This window comes from Arachis duranensis, chromosome 8 (assembly GCF_000817695.3).
Source record: "Arachis duranensis cultivar V14167 chromosome 8, aradu.V14167.gnm2.J7QH, whole genome shotgun sequence".
Lineage (NCBI taxonomy): Eukaryota > Viridiplantae > Streptophyta > Magnoliopsida > Fabales > Fabaceae > Arachis > Arachis duranensis.
In genome coordinates, this window is record NC_029779.3 from 30,347,201 (window position 1) to 30,348,621 (window position 1,421).

At 29.1% G+C, this 1,421-nt stretch overlaps 1 protein-coding gene across 1 annotated transcript; it reads right to left on the minus strand.

Moving 5' to 3' along the window:
- LOC107462011 (protein translation factor SUI1 homolog) lies at positions 1 to 1,220 on the minus strand. The gene is made up of 4 exons (XM_016080565.3): positions 930 to 1,220; positions 633 to 838; positions 322 to 375; positions 1 to 104 (listed from the first exon to the last, which is right to left on the minus strand). Exons 1-4 carry the CDS (start codon positions 967 to 969, stop codon positions 60 to 62), a joined length of 345 nt encoding a protein of 114 aa, XP_015936051.1. The 5' UTR covers positions 970 to 1,220; the 3' UTR covers positions 1 to 59.
- Between the last annotated feature and the right edge of the window lie 201 nt (positions 1,221 to 1,421).

Genomic DNA, 1,421 nt, shown 5'->3' on the forward strand with positions numbered 1-1,421 from the left:
CTGGCTATTGCTTGAGTTTTAGATTTACAATCTTTTGCTATTGAGTAGTACTTAATTAATTAGAAACCATGAATCTTGATATTATCCTTCTTTACTATGCCAGCCTGCATTATAACAACATGGGAATTTATTATATTATAGATTACAACACCCATTTAAAACTATGACATTATTAAGGGTCATTCTAGTATGTTAATTACTTTACAGTAGCTATATATATTATTTAAAAAAAATAAAATTAAAATAATATTTTTATTATTTAAGAATACTTTTTAAAATGTATTGCTAGGATCCATCTATTATTAATTATTTAACGTTCACCTGCACAAGGAAGGTAGAAACATTTTTCCTTTGATCTCCCTGAAGTTGTATGACCTGCATAATATAGTGTTATTCCCTTCTCCTACTATTGGAAAAATATGCATGTAATGTTCAAATCTAAAAACCTTAAAGAATTATGATAGTTTGAGAATTTTTAATAATTATGATTTATAATTCAAATAACAAATGCTGTAAAATTAAAAGAGTATTAATTATTTAGAGATTAATGATCAAAATAATCCCTAAAAAATTATACGTCAATTTAGTCCTCAAGTAATAAAATGCTTTAAATTGATCTTTAAAATATATACCTGGCCCAACTCAGGGTCCTGGACAACAGTACCATTACAACAAAACTCTTTCTTGAGGTCCTTAAGAATCTTGGAGTAACTGAATTCTTTCTTCAATCCTTGAACTGTTGTAAGGCTTTTCCTCCCGTTTCGCTGCTGCACCCGGATATGAACATAATCTTTCGCCCCGATACCTGAGTCCTCAGCATTTGCCTCAGCAAACGGATCTGTATGTATGTATGTTGTTCATTACCATATCAACTTAATAACATACATATTGTGTATTCAATATTTTTTCAGACTAAAAACAGAACTCACCAAAAGTAGATGGAATGTCGTTTGTGTCAAATTCAGACATGAAAACTGCACTTGGTTATTATTTGTATTCAACACACACTCTTTTCAATAAATCTAATCAATTCAGCAAAGTCAGAAATAAAATGAAATAACTGACGTATATATCAACCTTGATAATTCTAAATGAAATCCTCACGCTTATATGTAATAGGGGAATTTAGGGAATTGCAGTAACGATCATAACATACATGATAAATACCTGAAGCTTGTTTTGGTATGAAGGTGATTTTTTCTTTTCCTTTAATTTTTACTAAAAGTAATTAAGGATTAAAAACTTTGTCATGCTTTAATATATAGCGGTTGAGAGAAGTGCTCCCAGCCGCCCAAATTTGTTGTGGTTGTTGTAATACTTTTGTTCAAACTCATGTTACAAATGTTTAAATCATGACAATAATCCCTTGACAAATTTAATTTTCATAATTTATTTCAAATATTGTGACAAGTAATTATATA

What these genes read in the sequence shown, in the direction of transcription:
- LOC107462011 (XM_016080565.3), bottom strand. Translation starts at nt 969, where the DNA reads ATGTCTGAATTTGACACAAACGACATTCCATCTACTTTTG. An exon ending in CGACATTCCATCTACTTTTG is followed by an intron (nt 839 to 929) that starts GTGAGTTCTGTT and finishes ACATACATACAG; the next exon opens with ATCCGTTTGCTGAGGCAAAT. An exon ending in AGGACCCTGAGTTGGGCCAG is followed by an intron (nt 376 to 632) that starts GTATATATTTTA and finishes TATATTATGCAG; the next exon opens with GTCATACAACTTCAGGGAGA.